General features: G+C 40.5%; 1 protein-coding gene across 1 annotated transcript in view; it reads right to left on the bottom strand.

Moving 5' to 3' along the window:
- LOC136873786 (uncharacterized) overlaps positions 1-24,462 on the bottom strand; it is a 788,774-nt gene that overhangs the window by 88,136 nt on the left and 676,176 nt on the right. Inside the window, exons 21-22 of the mRNA XM_068227569.1 lie at positions 23,622-23,692; positions 1,123-1,342 (exon numbers count right to left, since the gene is read on the bottom strand). Coding sequence (XP_068083670.1) covers positions 1,123-1,342; positions 23,622-23,692 — 291 coding nt within the window. The remainder of the gene's footprint in view (positions 1-1,122; positions 1,343-23,621; positions 23,693-24,462) is intronic.

Raw genomic sequence — 24,462 nt, 5'->3', positions numbered from 1 at the left:
TTATGAACAATGAGTGAATGTGATTTGCAAATATTTTGAACACATATTGTACCAACGCATTTAAATAACATTTCACTGTCATTTGTTTTGCCACATATGGTACAAATCTTCCCAGGCACAAGGTCCAATCAACCACACTCTGCATCTCCTATCTGCTCTCTCCTTGAATCCAAGAACTAAGCTCCTAGGACAGAGTTCTTTTACTTGCCAGTATGGTGACTCTTCTTTGAGACGAGTGGTGGTGGCGATTATTGTTTTAAAAGGGTGATCATCCTTTATAAATACTAATCAGAATGAAAATGGAAGAGGCCAGACACTTCTAACAATGACGGTATTGTTAAAAGATGGGGAAGGGCCACAAAGGGTGTGGAAATGAAATACTTCTTATGCTTTGCAAAGCTACACCATTGCAGTCGCAAAAGAACATGGGTTGACAAAGGGAGGCCGAACAGGAAAGATTAAATTGAGAAGCCTCGTACAAGTAAGTGGAAGCAATGTGAGACTCAGCTAATGGAACAGTGGTCACCAACCCATGCTTTCAAGTTGAAGGCTCCTTATCCTACTTTTATTCACCTCTTACAACAGGCAGGGTATACTGTACAAGTATTCTACCACCCTCCTGACCCACATGGGGTATCCAATAGAAACCAGCCCAATTCTTAATATAAAGCCAACCCTAAGTGGAGGTTGTGGGTTCCAACGCCATTGGTGTCCATTTGGCAATTTTTGTTCTGTGCATAACATCTCTTTGATATGTACTATATGTACCGAACACAACCAAATATGTTGAAAGTTTAATCAGAGTATTAAGAACCTTTGCTGCTAATAATGTTTCTGAAGTAATAAACAGAGTGTACACATTTTCTAACTGATATCTGTCTGAGTGTTGAAAAACATGTTCCTGAGTGATGTGTTAATTGAAAAGAATGTTAATTGGCTATAAAGTTTACAGTGTCAGTAAAAAGTGATAAAATCATCTCCCATGGTGCTTAAACTACTGTGAATGTGTGTGTGCAGAATTTTGCTGGTCTTCTCACAAAACTTATGGCAGTTTCAAAATTTTACAGTTATTCAGCCACTGTATGATAGATACAGCATTTCCTTACATAAAGATATACTTACGCCATCCTGCAACTTTGACCTCGAGCGGCTCAGAAAAATTGGCCTGTTTCCCAGACGTTGTCACAGCTCGTACTCGAACCATGTACTGCTGACCTGGAGAACACTCTCGCACGTAGATTGAGCTGTTTGTTGTGTCACCATATAGAACCCATCGCCAGTTCTCTTTGATGAACACTTCGTAGCGCGCTACTTGACACCAGTCTGGATTCTGAGGAGGAACCTGTAACATTAGTATGGTCAGCTTTCTGAATTTCTCAGTCTCATTGTGGCCCAATATTTCCTTACTGAAGGGCCAATTAGAAGCTAGAATAAGTCAGTGAGAACCATCACTTCTATTTAGAAATTGAAAAACATAACTAGATGTATACATAAGGGTAGCCAAAATAAAACTGAGACTTATATTGTTTCTGTAATGATTTATTGGTTGGTACCGGTATATGTGAAGGGGCTGCCTGGCTGAGGCGGTAAAGGCGTGCTTGGTTCGCCCGGAAGGACGTGGGTTCGAATCCCCATCAGGAAGTCGTAAAATTTAAGAAACGAGAATTCCACTTCCGGAGGTGCATATGGCCCTGAGGTTCACTCAGACTACACCAAAAATGAGTACCAGGTTAATTCCTGGGGGCAAAGGTGGCCGGGCGTAGAGCTAACCACTCTACCCCATCACATGCCGCGGTTAACAATGGTGGAAGCCTTTACCTTCCACTCCTCCAAGGGCCTTCATGGCCTGTACGGAGGTGACTTTGTCTTTTGACCGGTATATGTGAACATACAGGAAGTAAAGAGTGATGTATGGGTAATATATCTGCCTAAATAAAGTTATCATGTTTGTTTGATCAAGTGATCCAGTGGTCCCGAGTGAACAAGTCTATTCTTGGTGGCTGAACCATTCTTCAAGTTGTCTCGGACTCACCATTGCTTGCAAACTGGCATCCTTCGAGTGTTTTTTATTTTTAAAATTTTTATCAGTTCTCACCAGGTTCCCTCCATGGATCAGCAGTAGAGTGTCAGCCTCCAGATTCCAAGGTAGTGGGTTCAAACCTGGAAGAGGTAGTCGGATTTTGACGGGTGGGAAAAGTCCATTCAACGCTCCATGTCATACAATTTCAGCATTTACTGTAAATTATCTCTGGCGACACATTTGGTGTTTACCCGACAAATTAATTAAAACTCAACCGTAGACACCCAAGAGAGATTCGGTTTACTCTGCCCTCTAGTAGGCCTGGAGTAAAACGGAATGTTGAAATTGACAAGCAAGCAGCCAGATGGCATCAAATTAAAATGCTTGCACACTGTAGCTTAGGATGATGATGATGATGATGATGATGATAATAATAATAACCCCATGGCACTAAAGCTCGGAAGGGCCTTGGCCTACCAAGCGACCGCTGCTCAGCCCGAAGGCCTGCTGATTACGAGGTGACATGTGGTCAGCACGACGAATACTCTCGGCCGTTATTCTTAACTTTCTAGATCAGGGCTGCCATCTCACTGTCAGATAGCTCCTCAATTCTAATCACGTAGGCTGAGTGGACCTCAAACCAGCCATAAGATCCAGGTAAAAATCCCTGACCTGATGGGAATTGAACCTGGGGCCTCTGGGTAAGAGGCAAGCATGCTACCCATACACCATGGGGCCAGCTAATAATAATAATAATAATGATGATGATAATAATAATAATAATAATAATAATAATAATAATAATAATAATAATAATAATAATAATAATAATAATAATAATAATAATAATAATAATAATAATAATAATAATAATAATAATAATAATAATAATAATAATAATAATAATAATAATAATAATAATAATAATAATAATATCAGGCTGCCCACTGTGCCTGATCTGGTTTTGGAATGTCCTTACTCATTCATAATGAAATTCTCAACACCATCCAAACACTGTACTGTGTGACACACACTTGGTCCCATACACATAACTCATACGATGTCAATGCCGTAGAAGTCACTTTGCTTCCACACGTACAAACACCACACTAACCCTTTCCGATGCTATCAGATTCTTTCCTGACAAAGGCAGCCAAGAACTAACGCCTGCTCGAGGTTCCCTTTCTTTGAATAATGATTCTTGTACTAAAGTTTTAGTTTCATTTCGGCAACCCTTAAAACTTTGAAGGTTTTCAGTCTGTCACAACTAACGCATGGTTAATAAAACTAGAGAATACTGTTATTAGTTAAATGTTTTCTTTTTCAGGTATTTTTAAGTTTTATTAATCTTTAATCTTTACCGTATGGATGTGAAACATGGACTCTATACCACTGTGACATCAAGAAATTTGAACGTTTTCACCAGCAGAAGCTTAGGATCATTATGAATATCAAATAGGGGGATTACGGTATGTCTCCAATGTTGTAGTACTTGAAAGGGCACAGATGAGCAGTATAGATGCTTCATTGGGTCACCACCTTAGATGGATTGGTTATGTCCAACGCATGGATGACAATAGGTTACCCAGACAGATACTGTACTGTGAACTCAGTTCTGTCAGGAAGCCACGAGGTGCACCTCTGAAATGCTACAAGGATCAGCTCAAAGAGCATAAACATTGACCCCAGTAATTGGCACACTCTTGCTGAAGATCGCCCTCGCTGGCACGCAATCACATGCACTGCTGTATTGCAGTTTGAAATTGAGCATTGAAGACTGCAAACAGAGGCTCGTCTTAGAAGAAAACTCGGACAAACTCAACCACGTCCACCCCCTTCTCTCAGGTGTGCCAAATGTGATCCCATGTTGTATGCAAGAATTAGCCCGATGAGTCATCAATGTCATTTACACAAAACAGCCTGTACATGAATTGCAAGTGAAAAACATACACTCGGATATAAGTAGTGGCCGACGACGACGATGAATCCCGCATTAGATTCAACACACCATAGTTATGTAATAACTAGGTCAAAACTGAAAATATGAAGAAGACTGGGTGTCACATTCACAAATTGGATGAGACAGATTTGAAGTCACATTTGAAATGAACAGGAAATATAGTCATATTGCATGTAAAGCTAATGTAATGACATACTTACAAAGCTGTGTTGATGACGTATCTGTAGTTACGGTAGTCGTCCAGGTGGCAGATTCACTATTTATTGTTTTCCTAGCCCTTTCTTAAATGATTGCAAAGAAATTGGAAATTTATTGAATATTTCCCTTGGTAAATTATTCCAATCCCTAACTCCCCTTCATACAAATGAATATTTGCCCCAATTTGTCCCCTTGAATTGCAACTTTATCTTCATATTGTGATGTTTCCAACTTTTAAAGACATCACTCAAACTTATTTGTCTACTGATGACATTCCACGGCATCTCTCCACTGACAGCTCAGAACATACCATTTATTGCAAGAAATCAGCTTCATTTCCTCTATCAAATCTTATTTACATTAAAACAATAAAAGTACATTTCCATCTTTTTTGATACTTATTTTTGCTTTAAGCAAATTAATTATTTATAGTACATGTTTCGTTCCTTGGGAACATCTTAGCTATGTTACATTGCATAGGTGAAATTACAAAGAATTTTTCTTCTTCTCAAAAAATCTTTAAAAGTACCTCGTTATGCTTAAAATTATATGAATTTAAAAAAGATAAAAATAATTAAAATCTGTGAGGAGGGTCGAGTGGGGTGGTGAAATGGATCTACTTATGTACTAACCTATTTTAAACAATTTCTATTCACTTGAACAGATGTTAAAATTTTTTGTTTCCAGCACTTTTGTTTACTGTGATGTGTATGTTTCCCTAGTTGTTTATTATTTTAAAAATGATGAATTCTTTTTTTTGTCAATGTGCCATTTTTATTACAAAACTGTTCTCTTCAGCTGCTCTTTTCCAAGGTTAATATTGTCATTTGATTTAGTTTTATAAAAATGAGTCTTCTGAATTCTGTTTATAGTGGGATCCCTGAAGCTGATTGCTGTCCTATTGTTGTTATTATGAAAGGAGCTTCCACAAAATCTGCAATGAAACAAAAATGGGGTATTGCATTTGTATTACATTCATACATCATCATTATAGACCATTATGCCTTTCAGCGTTCAGTCTGCAAGCCTCTGTGAATTTACTAAACATCGTCACAATCCTCTATTTGCAACTGGTGCTGTGGTCTCATTTAGTTCTATACCTCTTATCTTTAAATCGTTAGAAACCGAGTCTAACCATCGTCGTCTTGGTCTCCCTCTACTTCTCTTACCCTCCATAACAGAGTCCATTATTCTCCTAGGTAACCTCCATTCGCCATTGTTCCCACCTGTTTGTGCCAGCGATAATTCTCGCTACTTTCATGTTGTTACTTGTAACTTATAAATAAGATATCCTGAATCCACCCAGCTTTCGCTCCTGTAAAGCAAAGTTGGTATGAAAACAGACCAATGTAAAGATAGTTTCATCCAGTATCTGACTGCCTTCTTACAGAATACTGTTAATCGCACTGCATTAGCTTTACTGCACCTTAATTCAATCTCACTTACTATATTACCATCCTGGGAGAACACACATCCTAAATACTTGAAATTATCTACCTGTACCAGCTTTGTGTCACCAATCTGACATTCAATTCTATTGAATTTATTACCTTCTTATTCTTCTTCCTAATATGTTTCTGCTTATGCAAGTCATTCAGAATTTATTACCTACTGACATCAATTTAGTCTTCGAAATGCTAATTTTCACACCATACTCACAGCACCTATTTTCAAGTTCCAAGATATTAGACTGCAGGCTTTCGGCAAAATCTGCCATTAAGATCAAATCGCCAGGATATGTCAGACTGCATACTATACGTCCACCTAACTGAATCCCTCCCTCAATCTTGATACCTTTCGGCAGATGATCCATATAAACTACAAACATCAAAGGTGAAAGATTACAGCCTTGTCTAACCCCTGTAAGTACCCTGAACCAAGAACTCATTCTAACATCAATTCTCACTGCAACCCAATTGTCAACATAAATGCCTTTGATTGATTTTAATAATCTACGCTTAATCCCATAATCTCTAAGAATGGCGAACATCTTTTCCCTCGGTACCCTGTCATATGCTTTCTCTAGATCTATGAAACATAAACACAACTGCCTATTCCTCTCGTAGCATTCTTCAATTACTTGGCGCATCCTGATAGCCCCTCTGTGGTCTAAAACCACACTGGTTTTCATCCAACTTCCTCTCAACCACTTATCACACCCTCCCTTCCAAGATGCCAGTGAATACTTTGCATGGTATACTAATCAATGAGATATCTTGATAGTTGTTGCAATCCTTCCTATTCTCTTGCTTACAGGTAGGTGCATTTACTGCTTTTGTCCAAACTGAAGGTACCTTACCAACATTCCATGCTAATCTCACTATTCTATGAAGCCATTTCATCCCTGCCTTCCCACTATACTTCACCACTTCAGGTCTAATTTCATCTATCCCTGCTGCTTGATGACAATGGAGTTTATTTACCATCCCTTCCACTTCCTCGAGCGTAATTTCACCAACAACATTTTCCTCCTCCCTATGAGCTTGGTTGTTTGTGTCATCACCAGGAAGATTTCCTTTCATGTTGAGAAGATTTTCAAAATATTCCCTTCACCTCTCCAGTGATTCCCTGGGATCTATTATGAGTTCACCTGAATTACCCAAAACACTGTTCATTTCCTTTTTCCCTCCCTTCCTAAGATTCTTTATTACTGTTCAGAAAGGTTTCGCTGCTGCTCGACCTAGCCTTTACCGGTTATTACCAAAATCTTCCCACGACTTCTTTTTGGATTCAACAACTATTTGTTTTGCTCTGTTTCTTTCATCTACATACAATTCCCTGTCTAAATTGGCCCTTGTTTGTAGCCATTTCTGATAAGACTTCTTTTTACGTTTACAAGCTGCTCTCACTTCATCATTCCACCAAGAGTTTTTGTATTAGTGTGTATTAAAATCTGCACAAGGGAACCTAGTATTTATAAGAATGGTATCTCACCTTGTTTTTTTGGCAACCTACTGTGTCATTGGAGGGTTCTAGTGGCAGCTGATACAGCTTTCTGTCTTGTGAAATAACGATGTGTACGTTCTGAAGCTTGCTCCTCTCTCGGGGGTGGCAAGGCTATGGAGTGGTGGTGGTGGGGGAGAGGCGTGTCGCTTACGGTCACGATTCTAAAGGCTTCAGAAAAGGGGGTAGGGTGAATAGATATTTGGGAGGATGGAGGTTTGATCGATTTCTTCTTTTACAGTCTGTTATATTTTATGCCTAATGCTTCCAAATGTGCTAATATTCCTTCGTATAAGGGGTTCTTATTATCAATTATCAGTGTAATGTTGGGGGTGATGCTGATTCCTCCCTGTGGTGCTCCTGGATAGGTACAGGTAACTGTGTTGCCAGTACTGAACTGAACGTCAGCTTTTGGTTGCCAGACTATCGCTTGTGATCTCCTGGCTAGTTGTACATGAAACGAATGATACTAGCCCTTTTCAGAGCCAATCTGCAAAGCCCTTGGTAACTGTTCTGAGAGTCCTTCAAATCAACATCGAAGGAATCAATAGAACTAAAGGTGACTACCTTTCCAAACTGGCATTGGAAAATAATGTTGATGTAATATGCATTCAGGAAACTCATGCCTCTGATCAATCTCAGTTTTGTACAAGAGGAAACATTCCTGGATACAAGTTACTGGGAGATACTTATCATCAGTCTTATGGAACTGCAACCTTTGTTCGAAATTCCATCACCTGCTCTTATTTAGTCTCAGCTAATTCTGATGCAGGCATTTTCAACATCACTACAAAAGTTAATGATGTATCAATCATAAATATTTATAAACCACCAGGAATTCAGTGGCCAAACAGTGTTCTTCAAACAATCTCTCATGCATCCATGTATGTGGGTGATTTCAATAGTCATCATACTCTGTGAGGTTATAGATATAGTGATCAGTGTGGAGAAAAACTTATTGAGTGGGTAGAGCTTTGTAACATGCAACTGATTTTCAATCCAAAAGACAAACCTACATTCAAGTGAGGAAGATGGGACTCAGAAACCAATCCTGACTTGTGCTTTGCTTCATGTGATCATCAGGGATCCAGCTTACCTGTGTTTCGTGAAGTTCTTATGAACTTTCCACATAGTCAACATCGACCTGTCCTTCTGGAAATTGGAATGCAGATTTCTATTATAAGATCTTCTCCACTCCCTCGTTGAAACTTTAGTAAAGCTAGTTGGGAGAGCTATTCAGCTGATCTTGATAGTACCATACGATGGATTCCTCCTGAGGTTAGTAATTACTCTAGGTTTGTGAAAGCTATTCTAACATGTGCTAAAAGACATATTCCCCGTGGAGTGAGAAAGGACTTTACTCCAGGGTGGGATGAGGCTTGTGAAGTACTTTATGAAGATTTCCAGAGGAGTGGTGAAAAAGATGTAGCTGATGAGCTCCTTCATAAACTAGATGAAGCTAGATGAAGCAGATGGAAGGAAACCATGGATACACTGGACTTCAGACACTCAAGTAGAAAAGCTTGGAGCCTTCTAAAGAAGCTAGGAAGAATACCTCACAGTCCCCAGCTGAAGCCAAAGGTTTCACCTAATCATATTGCCAGTCGCATTGCCAGTTTGTCCAAATCTAAGCCAGACAAATTACACAAAAGGTTTATTAAAAATGAACTGTCTCATTTGAGAAAGCAGTACACTACTTCTTCCAACATTTCTGTTCCTTTTACTGAGCAAGAGCTTTTGCTTGTCCTAAATGAATTGAAAAATGGAAAATCCCCAGATTTTAATGGTATACACCCAGAATTTTTGAAGCACTGTGGAAAAAATGTAAGGAACTGGCTAGTGCAGTTTTTCTCAAACATACTCCGAACAAGTCAACTCCCTTCAGAGTTTAAACGAACTAAGATACTAGCTATCTTAAAACCTGGTAAACCTACAGATTCTGTCAAAAGCTATAGACCAATTGCCTTAATGAGTGTCTGCTTTAAGCTCTTGGAATGGCTTACCTACAATAGAATAAGTCCTCTAATTTTTATAATCATTCCAATCGAACAAGCTGGTTTTAGACCTCAATGTAGTTGTGAAGATCAGGTGCTTGCTCTGACAACACATATTGAGACAGGTTTTGAAAAGCAATTAAAGAGTGTAGCAGTGTTTATTGATCTAACAGCTGCATATGATACAGTGTGGAGAGAAGGTATTGTACATAAGTTCTTTAAACTGACAAAGTGTAGTCAAATGTCGCATCTGATTAACAATATGCTCTCAAATAGAATTATCCAGGTAGTCATGCATACACATCACAGCAAAGTAAAGGTACTTAACAGTGGTCTACCTCAAGGATCTGTTCTCTCTCCACTACTGTTTAACCTGTATATTGCAGACATACCTGTCGCGAGCTCTCGTCAGTTTGCCTATGCCGACGATCTGGCAATAATACCAATATAATGGTCCGTTATTGGACATTATAAATTTTCCAGCCAACTCATTCTTGGATGCCTGCGCTTCACCCTCGTGTGCTAAGTTAGGCTCGTCAGTTGGGACTTAGCACACCACCCAAGATGCAAGGCTAGTGCATACCGTGGAGGCTGCTGCTGCTGCTGCTGGAAAGTTTTCATTCCCCGCCCGAAGGCGGGGCGGGCCCCCTAGATCGTGTCGCGATCTCTCGGGCCGGGAGAAGGGAAAAGAAGTAGAAGGTGTGATAGAAGAGGAAGATGGGGATAGCGATGTAAATATTCATGAGGAAGTAACGGTGGGTCTTCTTAGCTGGGGAGATGGGAACGATAGGAATTGTGCTCGAGGAGTGAAGTTTAAATGAATGTAGCAGGGTGGAAATGGAATGTGAGGAGTTGCAGAATTGTTGTGATATTGTTAAGGGAAGTGATGAGGAGTCGGATGATATCTAGCGTTGGAGGTGGTGGAGGGAAGAAACTAGGTGGGGAAAGGCGTGGGCAAACGGGTGTACTAGGTTGGAAAGGAGGAATTGGCCGGGGGCGGCAATATGGTGGGTTGAAACGTTGGCGAATAGGTTGAGGTGGGGAGAGAGAGGGCTCAACTTTATGACGATGACGATAGATGTAAGCTCCATTGGCAATAAGTCGTTGGACATCTTCGGCAGTTGGAAGGTGTATGCGGACCATATACGTCGGGCCGGAGGAGTTCTTGATCCGAAAGACGCGACGAACTGGGACGCCTTCGGCTTGAAGTTCCTGGAGAATCGTTCGAGCTGAGAGAGCAGGATCCACTCCGCGTATCACACAGCTGTACATGGTGTGACAGGTCGATGAGGACTGCGTGGATGGTGGTGCGGCGGAGGCTGCTGCGTCGGCGGCGTGCGTAGATGGTGGTGACGAAGGCAGTGCTGCAGCTGTAGACGGAGATGTCTCAGTGGGTTGGTTCAGGTGTTGAGGTCCTTCAGGGCTAGGGCAGACAGGGAGGAAAGAAGTCATGAGAGGAGAAGGATGGCACGTTATAACAGTTGTGACCGGGACAGAAGGATAGAGAGGGATGGAGGGCGTGCTGGTCGTTGCGATGGTAGTGGTGATGGTGGTGCTGGTGGTGGTGGTGATGGGAGTTGTGTAGAAATGAGAGGAAGATGGTTGGGACGGAGTCCACTGTGGTGGTGTTTCGTTGGCAAAGTACGAAGGACAAGATGTCACTCGGTGGATCTGGCTGTCCAAGTAGATTCCGCTGGCGAGAAAATGTGAAACGGCGTCAGCTGAGTGGAGATGTAGCAGGACCCGACGTGTAGGGACGAAGTCTTGCAGTATCCTTGAGACGCTTCGGGCTGGGACGTGTGCCATTTGGAGTTTGGCAAGTAAGTCCTGGTCAGAGAGAGCGGGATCGATGTCATGGAGCACGCAGCTGGACATGGTGCTGGGGAGGCTGACTACCAACTAGGTGTCGGCCCAATATGCTGATTGAATCGGCGGGAAGCTAAGTTATAGATGGTGAGCCACCCGGCCGAGCAAAAATGATTTGAAGGTGCGACGGAGTTCGGTGCAATCCAAATCAGAGGAGAGATCCCGTGGAGGCCACTGCATAGGCTACTTGAAGCCACCAGCAGTGCCAATGCACTATGAGAGCTATGTCTCATTTCCAAAAATTGATGCCTGCCTGGCCATCAAATGATGTAGATGTTGATTCCCATAGGGAACCTAAAATATTTGTCCTGAATGAGTAAATTTATAATACCAATATAATGGTCCGTTATTGGACATAGGTTCCCTATGGGAATCAACATCTACATCATTTGATGGCCAGGCAGGCATCAATTTTTGGAAATGAGACATAGCTCTCATAGTGCATTGGCACTGCTGGTGGCTTCAAGTAGCCTATGCAGTGGCCTCCACGGTATGCACTAGCCTTGCATCTTGGGTGGTGTGCTAAGTCCCAACTGACGAGCCTAACTTAGCACATGAGGGCGAAATGCAGGCATCCAAGAATGAGTTGGCTGGAAAATTTATAATGTCCAATAACGGACCATTATATTGGTATTATAAATTTACTCATTCAGGACAAATATTTTAGGTTCCCTATGGGAATCAACATCTACATGATCTGGCAATAATTAGTCAGCATGTGGATGCTAATGTGATAGAGAGAACTTTAAATGCAGACCTGGATGTTCTGTGCACATACTTCAAAACATGGTGCTTGAAACCAAGCCTTAGTAAAATGGAAACCTGCTTCTTCCATTTAAATAACTAGCTAGTGAATATCACCTTGAACGTGTCACTTAATGGAAGTCTTCTCCCTCACAATGCCAACCCCAAATATCTTGGAGTTGTTCTCGACCGAACGCTATCATACAGGAAACATCTAACCAACCTAGCAGCCAAATTAAGGTCACGCAACAACATCATCCACAAACTTGCTTGCTCCACATGGAGAGCTTCTGCATCTACTTTGTGTACTTCAGCTATGGCGCTGGTGCTTTCCATAGCTGAATACTGTTCTTCAGTTTGGATCAACAGGTCTCATGCTAAAAAAGTGGACACGGTCCTGAATGAAACAATGCATGTCATAAGTGGCACAGTAAAATCTACTCCTCTTTTCTGGTTGTCAGTGCTCAGCCACATAGAACTTCCTAGAATTAGAAGATTGAATAACTTGGTTACAGGGGTGGCTTTTCAGGTGAAGTAGGTGAAGTGCCAATTCACCACTTATTTTTACCATAATGAATTACTTAAATTTATTTTTCTTATGACATTTGTTGGTCTTACGGAAAGAAAATGTTTTATTGCATGGCGTTTGGAGCACCTCATCACCTGATGAGAACCGAGGGAACTCTTGAAAGAGCTGGCTGTCGGCCACAGTACGGTGCGTGAGACTGAGTGAAGACGAGAGATTCCGCAGCTGCCTCTACATCCCAAGTGCTCCCTCCTAGCGCTTGGCCTTGGCGGTTGCCATGACAACCGTGATGTCACCCGCGTACTTTCCACATAGCGGAATGTGCTAGTGAAGTTGTCGGAAGAGCGGAATGAGCGGAATGTTTCATCTTCCCTGCGTCATCCTGTGTGAAGTATGAGTACTTACACATCGTGGTTCATTCGTAGTGTTGTGCTGTTTTATTTAAATATGTATCCTATTTATGACATAGTGTGCATTTTATTATAAACACCAAATTCACGTTGGAGAAATGAAGATCAGAATGAAGTTCTACGTTTTGATCGTCCTACTGAATCACTGAAAATTTGTGCTACAAAAGAAGTAAAACATTCCGCTAAATCTTACAATCTTAGTTTCAAACAATCGTGGTTTAAGGAATTTCCATGATTATGATTGTGCTCCTCTCCAGCTCTACAGAAGTTGTTTTGTTTGGCCTGCTTGCCTTTTACCAATAAAAATAACGTTTACCGGGCGAGTTGGCCGTGCGCGTCGAGGCGCGCGGCTGTGAGCTTGCATCCGGGAGATAGTAGGTTCGAATCCCACTATCGGCAGCCCTGAAAATGGTTTTCCGTGGTTTCCCATTTTCACACCAGGCAAATGCTGAGGCTGTACCTTAATTAAGGGCACAGCCGCTTCCTTCCAACTCCTAGGCCTTTCCTATCCCATCGTCGCCATAAGACCTATCTGTGTCGGCGCGACGTAAAGCCCCTAGCAAAAAAAAAAAGTTTGGAATAAAGAAGGATTTTCAGCCCTTTTGAACATAACACGTTCTTTACATAAGCACTCAGACTCTGCAGAACATAAAATACGGCAGCTAGATTTCAAGACATTGGAAACAAACCAAAATACGATCTCTGATGTCCTGAAGGTAAATGCCAGACTGTATATTGTAATTGTACAGTTCAGTGAAAATGTACATTTAAATAGGCTTTTCCTTCAGTTGGTAATTGATGAAGTGCTCTATTTAAGTAAGCAAGAACTAGCTTTTCGTGGTCATGACGAAACATTAAATTCAATAAATCGTGGTCACGTGCTGGACCCTCCGTCAGTCACAGGTACGAGGTATGAGTACAAAACAACCAAAAACAACACGTAGTTCCTAAATCTTGTCTTCCTCTGTGGTGTAGAGGTTAATGTGATTAGCTGCCACCCCGGAGGCCCGGGTTCCATTCCCGGCTCTGCCATGAAATTTGAATAGTGGTACGAGGGCTGGAACGGTGTCCACTCAGCCTCGGGAGATCAACTGAGTAGAGGTGGGCTCGTTTCCCACCTCAGCCATCCTGGAAGTGGTTTTCCGTGGTTTCCCACTTCTCCTCTAGGCAAATGCCGGGATGGTACCTAACTTCAGGCCACGGCCCCTTCCTTCCCTCTTCCTTGTCTATCCCTTCCAATCTTCCCATCCCCCACAAGGCCCCTGTTCAGCATAGCAGGTGAGGCGAGGTACTGGTCATCCTCCCCAGTTGTATCCCCCGACCCAGAGTCTGAAGCTCCAGGGCACTGTCCTTGAGGTGGTAGAGGTGGAATCCCTTGCTGAGTCCGAGGGAAAAACCAACCCTGGAGGGTAAGCAGATTAAGAAAGAAAGAAAGAAAGAAAGAAAGAAAGAAAGAAAGAAGTTCCTAAATCTGTCGCTTGAAACCGAACGGGTAATAGCTCTTCGCCATACTTTACAGCCACGAGCCGCCACTGCTTGGTTAGAGAATACAACAAGATATTAACCAATCCTGATCTCCCTATCCATGAAGATGTTAATGTTAGATTCAGCCGCCTCAAATCAAGATCTCCTCCTATTCAAACAGCACAGGAACTTGTTAGGAGGGATTTCAATCCAAAAACTGATTGGCAACAAGAGTGGAACAGCATAGCTCTGATTCAATGGCTGACATTGTTCAATTATAAGAATCTTCCAGCTGGCTTTGATTTGCCCCACAAGACATGGGTAGCCCTCAACAGAGTATGTACTAACCATGGGAGATGTGGATCAATGTTGTTTAAATGGGGTATGAGATCATCTCCAGCCTGTGACTGTGATCAGTTAAGCAGACTGTCGACCATATTGTCACCGAATGCATTGGAAGGGCATTCGCTGGATTCAGCCAGGACTTTCTGGTGGCTTCTTCTGAGGCCATACAATGGCTAGAGAACTTAGATCTAACTCTTTGAACCCTTTTGCTTGTATGATTGTTTTCAATGCTATGTGTATATCTTGTAATTATGTATATAATATTTTGTGCTGCATATTTAATCTTTGTATTGTTTTGTGTACGTTACCATACGCTAATAATAATAATAATAATAATAATAATAATAATAATAAGGAGGGATTTCAATCCAAAAACTGATTGGCAACAAGAGTGGAACAGCATAGCTCTGATTCAATGGCTGACATTGTTCAATTATAAGAATCTTCCAGCTGGCTTTGATTTGCCCCACAAGACATGGGTAGCCCTCAACAGAGTATGTACTAACCATGGGAGATGTGGATCAATGTTGTTTAAATGGGGTATGAGATCATCTCCAGCCTGTGACTGTGATCAGTTAAGCAGACTGTCGACCATATTGTCACCGAATGCATTGGAAGGGCATTCGCTGGATTCAGCCAGGACTTTCTGGTGGCTTCTTCTGAGGCCATACAATGGCTAGAGAACTTAGATCTAACTCTTTGAACCCTTTTGCTTGTATGATTGTTTTCAATGCTATGTGTATATCTTGTAATTATGTATATAATATTTTGTGCTGCATATTTAATCTTTGTATTGTTTTGTGTACGTTACCATACGCTAATAATAATAATAATAATAATAATAATAATAATAATAATAATAATAATAATAATAATAAGCGTAACGTTAACGTGCTCTAGAAATTGTTTTAAAATAGGTTAGAATATAAGTAGATCCATTTTCCCTTCTCATTTCACTGCTCCACTCAACCCTCCTCACAGATTTTAATTAATTTTATCATTTTTAAAATTCATATGTTTTTAAACAAACAAGGTATTTTTTAAGATGTTTTTTGAGAAGAAGAAAAATTCTTTGTAATTTCACCTATGCAATGTAACATAGCTGAAGATGTTCCCAAGGAACGAAACATGTACTATAAATAATTAATTTGTTTAAGGCAAATATAAGTATCAAAAAGGTGGAAATTTACTTTTATTGATTTAATGTACATACCACTTGGTCGAGCAGCTCGTCTCCTTTCTCCCAAGTCTTCCCAGCTCAAACTTTGCAACATTTTTGTAACACTGCTCTTTTGTTGGAAATCACTCAGTACAAATCGAACATGCTTTTCTTTGGATTTTTCCAGTTCTTGAATAAAGTAATCCTGGTGAGGGTCCCATACACTGGAAGCATACTCTAGTCGGGGTCTTAACAGAGACTTATATGCCCTCTCCTTTACATCCTTACTGCAACCCCTAAATAAGATGGCTGTCAAGACCAGCAATTGCCTTTCTTTTAGGGCACAAAACTCACTGTAAAGTTAGAATGGAAGGTGTGGTATCACGAAGATACAATAGTGAATAACCAACAATTTTAGACGAGAAAAGTAAAAGTTGTGGGGTTTTGGTGACTTGGTGGCAAATGCCTAAGTACATGCAATTTAATAACCGAAAGAACATCTAGAATGAGTTGCAAAAAAGGAATCCAGTAAGCACAAAACAACCATGAAACAAGTACGTCAGTTTAGGGGGTGCGACAAAGCTGAAGCACGACATGCCAGAGACGGTGCAATGGTCATTACGTCTGACTATCAGTAATTCGTTGGTCTATGACAGCAAAAATATCACCTATATACCTCGCTCAGAATAAAATTCCGTTCATTTTATTGATGATCTTAAGACTGTTCCAAATTGTCATGTACACTTCAGCCAAAATGCCCAAGGCTGGCGAACTCATACATAGACACTTTTGCTGATATATTACGCCAATAAATGAGAAAAGATTGTTGTTCAGCATGAATTTTAGAATGTTCAAAAATTCTTCAATTTCTAGTTTGCAGAGTTTGCTCTGTTTGTTTAAATTATCTTTGATTAATTTAGTAGTTTCATCTGTTAGAATGTTGGAGTACATATTAGTTATATTGAAATAGTGCATGGTATGATGGGGTTGTAGCTTTAATGTTTTGGAAATGTTGCAAAATTCTATTGGGTTTTTGATGGAAGCTCTGTTAGAAAAATGGTAATGTTTTGTTAGAAATTTTTGAATGAAATGGGCAGTTCTATAAGTAGGCCTATTTCTGGAGCTTATGATTGGTCTTATTGGAACACCTTCTCTGTGAAGTTTTGGTAATGCTCGTAGTTGCAGTCTCATTATGTTATTATATTACAAGGATTATTGGTTGCTCTGACTGACCGATGTGCAGTTTAGGTTAGTGGGAACTCCTCATGTTGTTGCCGGTATATGACATTGGACAGAGCCTACATGGAGTGTCAAATATGGAACAATCTTTTATTAGCTCGGCTGCAACAAGAAAGCCCCATTTTTACTCAAGCAACAGTATAGTGTGTAATAAGAATGATACCAAGAGGATTTTAATTGTTGCATAGAAAAAACAAACATTTTATAATAATGGAATGTGCATTTAACACTGAATTATTTAATGAGTGGATTTTAAATTGTTACTCCATTTTTGTTTTTTATTGTATTTTCTCATTTTCACATCATTATTTATGTATCATTGTTTTAATATTTTTAGAATGTATTTTATCAATTCAACTATTAACCAGCTGAAGATGGTTCAAAAGAACTGAAACATGTACTGGTAAAACGTGTTAAGTAAATGTCTTCCCATTATGTATCAATAATGTAAAGTCATTTTAACGTGTACTGAAAGGTGGAAAAGTATAATTTTTCTCTTAGGAGTACCAGTATAGTGTAGCAAGAAGAATGTGCCCTCCATGCTAAGACCCACAGTGGTGGCTTTCGTTTTCTTTTCTCCTTGTCTGCCATAAACCACAATACTGGAGGTAATCTGTCACATTAAGTGGTAGAAACAATAATCAACTGCTTCAACAAAATGTGAGGCAATGGCACAGGACCATCCCTGCATCTGTGGTTATGAGTAGAGCCCTGCACAGATGGGGATATCCTGGCAGGTACAAACTGTATGGCAGTGCAGATAATTTTGCTAATAATTTCTAAATAAGTAAGTTTACTGATTTTCACTCAGGTATAGTCTTGTCTTTGCTTGTGGTTAGGTGACTCTTGACATTGGTATAGGAGAATGGTGATGTATAAAAAGCCTTGAGACCATAAAGCCGTAAATTGGACCTAAGCCTAACTGGCTCTTGCCCGCAATTAATGGCTAGGGGCTTTACGTCGCACCGACACAGATAGGTCTTATGGCGACGATGGGATGGGAAAGGCCTAGGAGTTGGAAGGAAGCGGCCGTGGCCTTAATTAAGGTACAGCCCCAGCATTTGCCTGGTGTGAAAATGGGAAACCACGGAAAACCATCTTCAGGGCTGCCGATAGTGGGATTCGAACCTACTATCTCCCGGATGCAAGCTCACAGCCGCGCGCCTCTACGCGCACGGCCAACTCGCCCGGTCGCAATTAATGGAAGGAAGGAACAAAGTTCAATACATCGGTAGTTGTCGCAAGAGAAAATTCCTCATAAACCTGTGACTGTAGGGGTTCTGGTGCCAGTTGTAAGGCCTACTGAATTTTGTTAACAGATCTATCTGTTTCAATATCTTTGGTGTAATATACTGTAGTTAAATATTTAAATTATCCGCAGATAACCATTTTGCGGATGCGGATAACCATTCATGGATGTGGATGCAGATGAAGGAAGTGTGGATGTGGATATTATTTTGTATATCCATGCAGGGCTTTAGTTATGAACACGTGGATGTCTCTACATGAGCGAATTTATGGGTTTTATTGTATTATGTTTGGTAGCGTCGGTGAGCTCCAAAAATAACGCTTATGTTTTGGATGAGATATCTCCTGTTGGAAATAATGATGGAGACTGCAACATCAATGCCACTTCGGCATCTGCCATGTGGAGCGCCATGGAACCATTTGCTATTCAAGAATCAATTAGGAGGGAAATAGTTCAGACTAGGGAGAGAGATGTTGGGGCGGCAATGAAGACAACAAAGAGTTTGTCTTGCTGAACTGAAAATTTGGCTCCCAGTCAATCAGTGCAAAAGTCTTGATTGCATTGGGTACCTCTTTGTTTCTTTTCATTATTCCATGAAAGAATGTTGAGCACATACGCACAAGGTATTCAACATGGCAGCCCCTTTGCTCAGCCCTACCTTTGCACAGGCAGTGAACTGTAAGTTTCAGAGGGAATATCATATCTAGTTACATCACAAGGCCGACTCATCAGTGGTGGAAAGGTTCATTTGTGAGTGATCTTTGCAACACAGGAAGTAGCGATATATAGTAAAGAAGTGAAGCTGCGATCACCTTGAGACTCTGATTAAATGGGGGTGTGATGCGATTATAAGAACTCACCAAGAGAGTTCTCTCAGCCTCTCACACCTCAATTCTTCCATTTCTACCTACATGCGGTGCCCCTGTTAAGCCGAGCAACCCAGTGGAAGGTTGGGTATCCAATCCCAGCGATAAACTGGGTTGGTGAGCAGACAGGAATGGTGGGTCAGTGGAAGGCAACGGGAAACCACCACTGTTATTCTCCCAAGACAACCTCATGGCTTTACTCAATCTCAAATTAGATTCCGGAGTAAGTCCCCCAGTCGGATCTCCGGGGGGGGGACAAGGTTGAGAGGAGCTTTGGTATATGAAGATTTATCTAAACCATCCTTACGAGTCGTCAGAAGAATAGCAACCTGGAATATACGAGGTCTCTTGCAGATGGGAAAACTTCACATCATTGAAAGAGAAATGAAACTTCATGATCTGGACGTACTTGGTCTTAGTGAGACACATTGGAGAGGCTGTGGCCATTTTATGACTCAAAAAAATAATACAGTATATTTTTCTGGAAGTGAGGATATGAGTCGTAATGGTGTTGCTGTAATAATTCCAAAGAAACTTAACAATGCTGTTATGGGTTACGAGCTCATCTGTGATAGAATCATCAGTATTAAGATGAAAGCTTCTTCTTGTAATATCAACATCATTCAGGTTTCACTAGAAGAAGAAATAGAAGAATTTTATGACCAACTGGAATATACCATCAGTAGGATACCTAAAAAGGAAATATTAGTCATCCAAGGGGATTTTAACGCGAAGATAGGTAAGACTATAGATGATAGACATATGAGACCTATGGTTGGACTGTTCGGTCTGGGGGTGAGAAATGAACGCGGAGAGCGTTTATTAGAATTTTGTGTGAATAACAACTTATATATTTGTAACACCCTTTTCCAACATCATCCAAGGCGTCGCTACACGTGGATTTCTCCTGGGGATAAGGTTAGGAATCAAATTGATTTCATTTTGGTGAGGCAACGTTGGCAGACTTCAATCCTGGATTGTAAGACCTACCCTGGAGCAGACTGTGGTAGTAATCATATACTGCCATCTATGAAAATGCAGATAAAATTGAAGGTGAGAGTAAAACAGGTACGCATTACTGACAAAAATGTTCTCCATGAGTTTGGTGAAAAAATAAGAACAAAATTCCAGCAAGTAGAGGAGGAAACAGCTTCTTCTCAAACATGGGACAAGATGAAGGAAATCATCAATTCATCCCTTCCCGAACAAGTTCCTAAGACCCCTCAAGCAAGACATCCCTGGATTTCAACGTCTACACTACTGTTGATTGAAGAAAGAAGCACATTGAAGAAACGTGGTATACAAACTGCAAAATATGAGGAAACATATAAAGAACTTTGCTGAAAAATACAGCGTAATTGTAGAATTGACAAAACACAGTATCTTACCAATATTTGTAATGAAATAGACCACCATCACAAGTTAAATGAAACACGTGACCTTTACAAGAAGATAAATAGCATCACCCGAGAGTTCAAACCACGTACATAGGTGATTGAAGACACACAAGGAAATGTAATTGGTGACAAAAAAGAAGCATTATCCAGGTGAAAACAACACTGCGAAGCCTTATACTGCAAAGGTAATAGCATAAGAGAACAACTGCATGGAATGTGACATAGAGCCTGCTATCCTATTTAGTGAAATTGTGAACGCCATCAAACATTTGAAAAACAACAAAGCCCCAGGCAACGACGGTATTACTGGAGAAATGCTGAAAGTAATGGGAGAAGAAGGCCTCCATGCTTTACATTCAATATGTAATAAAGTGTGGAAAACTGGAGAATGGCCTAAAGACTGGACTCCATCTGTTCTCATCCCCCTTCACAAAAAAGGGTCAGTTAGGGACTGTTCTAATTACCGCACCATAGCATTAATATCACACGCTAGAAAAGTTCTGCTGTACATAATAAATCAATGACTAAACTTTCTTGCAATCTCAGATCTCTGCTGAACAAGCAGGTTTTGTGGCAGGTAAAGGTACACGAGAGTCAATAACAAACATGAGGCAGATAATTGAGAAATGCCGCGAGTTCCGTGTCCCTGCGTATATTTGTCTCCTTGATTATAAAAAGGCCTTCAACTGTGTCAAGTGGGACAAGTTGTGGGAAGTACTCAATGAATGTGGAGTCCCAAAACACTTAACGTCATTATTGAAAGGTCTTTATAATAGTCATAATGCAACCATAAGGGTGGATGGTGAATGCTCAGAATTTTTCAATGTCACAAATGGAATCAGACAAGGTTGCATACTGTCACCCCGACTCTACAATATCTATGCAGAGTATGTAATGAGAAGAGCACTGGATGGCTGGGATAGTGGAATTTCAATCGGTGGTAGGAAAATCAACAATTTACGCTTTGCTGATGATACTACGCTCATTGAGGGAAGTGGACAAGAACTTGATGAATTGCTCTCTAGAGTGACAATCATTAGTTCAGATTTTGGTCTAGAAATTAACATGAAAAAGACCAAACTAATGGTTATCAACCGACAAAGTCAAATTCCAATCCAAATAACAGGATGTCTGAAAGATCTGGAGTTGGTGAATGATTGTGTATATCTGGGCTCCATAATCAGTAACACGGGAAATTGTGATAAAGAAATAAAACGACGGATTGTCCTAGGTCGTGCCGCAATCGTTAAACTAACAAAGATCTGGCAGAAACGGGCATTATCCAAAACAGTGAAAATAAGATTGGTGGAATCACTGGTGTTCTCTGTTTTCCTGTACGGTTATGAGACCTGGACTGTGAAGGCTAGTGACAAGAACCGAATAGATGCCTTTGAGATGTGGTGTTGGCGGAGAATGCTCCGTATACCATGGACAGAAAGAAGAACAAATGCCTCCATTATAGAAGAACTAAGCATCACAAAAGTTTATCTTCCCGCGTTAGTGAAAGTTACTTCCAGTTCCTAGGACACATTTTGAGGAGAGAAGGAGACAATTTAGAAAAGACCATTCTGCAAGGCAAAATTGAAGGCACCAAACCAAGAGGCAGAACAACAAGTAGATGGTTAGACCAAGCAAAGAAGATCAACGGTCTACCTCTTCGCAATATCTTAAGAAGAGCTGAAGGCCGCTCAGCATGGAAAAATCTCGTTAAGGATGCAGTTACTAACAAAGTAAAGAAGTGAGGTCACGACGCTGAGCAATGAGTAAACCGACTGATGATGATGATGATGATGTAAAGATATCTAGAATTATTTGGTTATGACACTACTTCAAAATTATTTAATTATTGTGAAAATTTTATCAGGTCTTTGGAATGTTAAAGGTAAGATGAAATACTTGTGGGATATACAGTGGCACACATGCCAGATCGGGTAGGATGTTTCCAGGAGTTTCTGGTTGCATCAGTTTGGGAAATTTCTCAAAGCTATATGCTTTATTTTGTCAGCAGACTTTTTCTGGGCCCTCATTGGCCATAATAAAACTAATTGCGATAGGTGAATGCGAGAATTGCGGGATGCTCATTGGTTGTTTCAAGATTTCACCATTTCTGGCAGCGGCACACTTGGCGAGAGCCGAGCGCATCCAAGCCGTCTTACTTGTTTCACCAGCCACGGGAGAGGTTGCCTTCTCCAGGTGACGGGTCTATTGCCCCCCCCTTCCATAAGGTAAGCACTTGGCTTTTTCATTTTTCTGGTAGTAATCTTCAAATGTAGTGTTCAGTTTAATTTATTTTTAACGCCGGAGGTTACCTGCTTTTCTCTCAGTGGCCAAATTTAACTTAAAATGACTTAGCACTTGCAGCGAGTCACATGGTTTGTGAAGAGGCAGTCCCTTTTCCTTTTGTTTTCTTAAATTGTGTTAAAATGTAAAATTTTCAATTCCCTTTTTGGTTGTAAATGTAAATCGTAAATTTTTCCCCCTCAGGGCTGTCTCGCGTAGATCCGCTTCATCTTAGGATATTCCCATTTAGGACGGGCACCTTTTACAGAAGTGTTTTTGTCAAGGCTCCCTCCTAAAAGGGCTCTGTACAAGGATAAATTTTTAATGTTGAGTTATCCCTTCTTTCCTTGTATGTGTATTTTCTTTCTTGCAATGTAAGTAACTTAATATTTGTGGCATGAAATTTACACGTTCAATGTGATGTTCCTTTTAGAAATAATGTAAATTTAGCCTCATTGAAATTGGTGTGCTCAGTGTAATCTTTGTTATTAGTATTCTGCAAGTTTCATTTGCAATGTTATTTAATCAGTGTTATTACCTTTTGCAAAATATGTTATTTCTACAATCAGTATAACCTATTATCATTATTATCATTATTTTTGCGATTTCCTAGTGTAATATTATTTTGGTCAGTTTTGCAAATGATGTTATTTTCATCCAACTTATTAATCTAGTAAATTGTATTTGAAATTGAATCACCATTGATTTCACTTTATCAGCACTGCCAATACCTTTCCACCGCCTGGATATGGTCCTACCGCTTTACACTTCCTTTCCTTAGTCATCATGTTGCTTAACCTGATCGTTACTGTTGTATTCTTGTGCTATATGTGCATATGGTTTCCGTTTATGTTTGATCGCGTCTAAATATTTTTAGTCTGCCTTAATTATTATTACTATCTTTGTTCTATTTGTGTCGTGTGTAACGAGAGGGAGGTTACAGTAAGGATTAATAACTCACCTTCCATGTAAGGCGGAAACTGTCTTGTCCAATTAGATCACTCTTCAGGTGGTAGTCGGCAGGTACTGGAACTGAAAAGAAAAAGAAAAAAAAAAGCCTTTTAGTTCTACGTGATTCCCGATATCATGATCAAAACCACATGACCTCTAGCTTGCCACTGAATATGAACCAAGCAGGCATGGTTTTTCATTTGCAAAATCCTAAACAAAATTATGGCTGCAATGTTGAGAAAACAGTGACTATGTCACCTAGCTAGCTAGCATGCTCCTCCTGGACCTGAAAAATAAAAAAATTGCTTTCGCTGACGTCCTAGCAATAATCACCCGAACTCCTGAGGAAGCCAGATATGCCATTGAGAAGCTTCATGAGATTGCTGTCAAAACTGGCCTCCACATCTCTTCTGAAAAAACACAGTACATGGACTCCGAGAACTCGAACCTGGTGTCACTCGTGATCCAACGTGGCAGCGTCACACAAGTAAAACAGCTTAAGTACTTAGGTGAAGTTATCGGGAGCACTGGCAACGAAAGAGAAGCCAACAAAAACCGCACTGAAAAATTACGTAAAGCTTATACAATCACTTGCAATGTTTACAACAAGAAATCACTTTCCACCAAGGCCAAACTCCGACACTACAACACAGTTGTTCTTCCAGAGGCACTCTACGCAATTGAAACATCATCATCATCATTAAACATCAACATTAGAGACTGGAACGACTGATACTGAGGAAAATATTCGGACCCAAGTTTGAAGATGACATTTGGATGTGAGAAAGCTTGCAGGAACTCTACTCACTGACTGAGCAATTCACTTCACTTGCACACAAAAGACGTATGAA

Source organism: Anabrus simplex, chromosome 5 (assembly GCF_040414725.1).
Source record: "Anabrus simplex isolate iqAnaSimp1 chromosome 5, ASM4041472v1, whole genome shotgun sequence".
Lineage (NCBI taxonomy): Eukaryota > Metazoa > Arthropoda > Insecta > Orthoptera > Tettigoniidae > Anabrus > Anabrus simplex.
Note: the sequence above shows the minus strand (reverse complement) of the source record. Positions and strands in the feature narration are given on the sequence as shown.